At 56.5% G+C, this 1,057-nt stretch overlaps 1 protein-coding gene across 3 annotated transcripts in view; it reads left to right on the plus strand.

The window, feature by feature from the left end:
• Positions 1-6: 6 nt before the first annotated feature.
• ROCK2 (Rho associated coiled-coil containing protein kinase 2) overlaps positions 7-1,057 on the plus strand; it is a 93,631-nt gene continuing 92,580 nt past the window's right edge. For all 3 annotated transcript variants that reach the window (XM_085299991.1, XM_085299992.1, XM_085299990.1), the window contains exon 1: positions 7-245. In XM_085299991.1, the coding sequence (XP_085156117.1) occupies positions 105-245 (141 nt within the window). In that variant the 5' untranslated portion in view covers positions 7-104. The remainder of the gene's footprint in view (positions 246-1,057) is intronic.

Genomic DNA, 1,057 nt, shown 5'->3' on the forward strand with positions numbered 1-1,057 from the left:
GGCAGGGCCCGGCGCGGCGCTAGGCCGCGGGGCCGCCCCGCTCAGTCTCCTCCCCCGCGGCGGCGGGGTGGGTGCCGCGCCGCCGCCGCCCGGCGAGCGGTGCGATGAGCCAGCAGCAGGCGGTGAAGATGTCGGCGGCTCCGCTGGCGCCGGAGGCGGCGCCGGGGATGCTCGAGGGCCGCCAGAGGAAGCTGGAGTCCCTCATCCGCGACCCCCGCTCGCCGGTCAACGTGGAGAGCCTGCTGGTGAGGGGCGGCGGGGCGGCGCCGCGGGGCCTCGCCAGGCCGCGGGCGGGACGGGGCCGCGGCCGGGGCGGGGGAGCCGGGGCCGCTGGTGCGGCTGGTCGGGCGGCACGGGGGAAATGCCCCGGGAGGGAAATGACCCGCGGAGACACCCCCCCTTTTTATTACTATTTTTTTTTTTCATTTCCCCACCCAGCTTAATTTATATCTTTCAGCCTCACGCTTCGCCGTCGCGGTGTGTTTATTTGTGTCAGACGAACTACCTGTCTTTGTGTGCGGTTCGTGGCGTGTAATACCCATCCTCTCAAAACGCCATGTTAGAGCGTCTCCCGATCAGTTAAGGTCGAGATTTGCTGTCTGATGTGGAAATAATTCAGGAAAAGGACACGCCTAAGGGAGAAATGTGACTTGGGGATCCTTTGGGGTCAGGTTTATTTTCCATTGGGACAGATTGATTTGTCCGTCTGCTGTTTCAAATGGCGTTTCTCCGTGTGAGTGTATAAAATATAATTTATTTCAGTAAGAAATCCATGCCCTCCGGAAGGAGTGGGAAGGGAGTTATATTTCCCCATTTAAAACATCTAAACCTCGGAAAGGTAGTGAGAGGGAGGTTTTTTATATTCTTTTTTTAAGCACTAAGCYTCTAGGTCTTCAGACCTGGTATTTCCAATCTCTCTCAAGATTTGCGATCGGTCCCAGTTGAGAGAGATGGAGAAGGGTTCAGAAATCCTAATCCTTCCAAGAGTTAAGTTAAAGGCACTTCAGCCTTTAGGCTAAAAGCAGAGTCTTTCTTTTTTCTCTCTCTCCTTTTTTTT

Source organism: Rhea americana, unplaced genomic scaffold, assembly GCF_003343005.1.
Source record: "Rhea americana isolate MKP2758 unplaced genomic scaffold, rheAme1 scaffold_159, whole genome shotgun sequence".
In the NCBI taxonomy this organism is placed as follows: Eukaryota; Metazoa; Chordata; class Aves; order Rheiformes; family Rheidae; genus Rhea; species Rhea americana.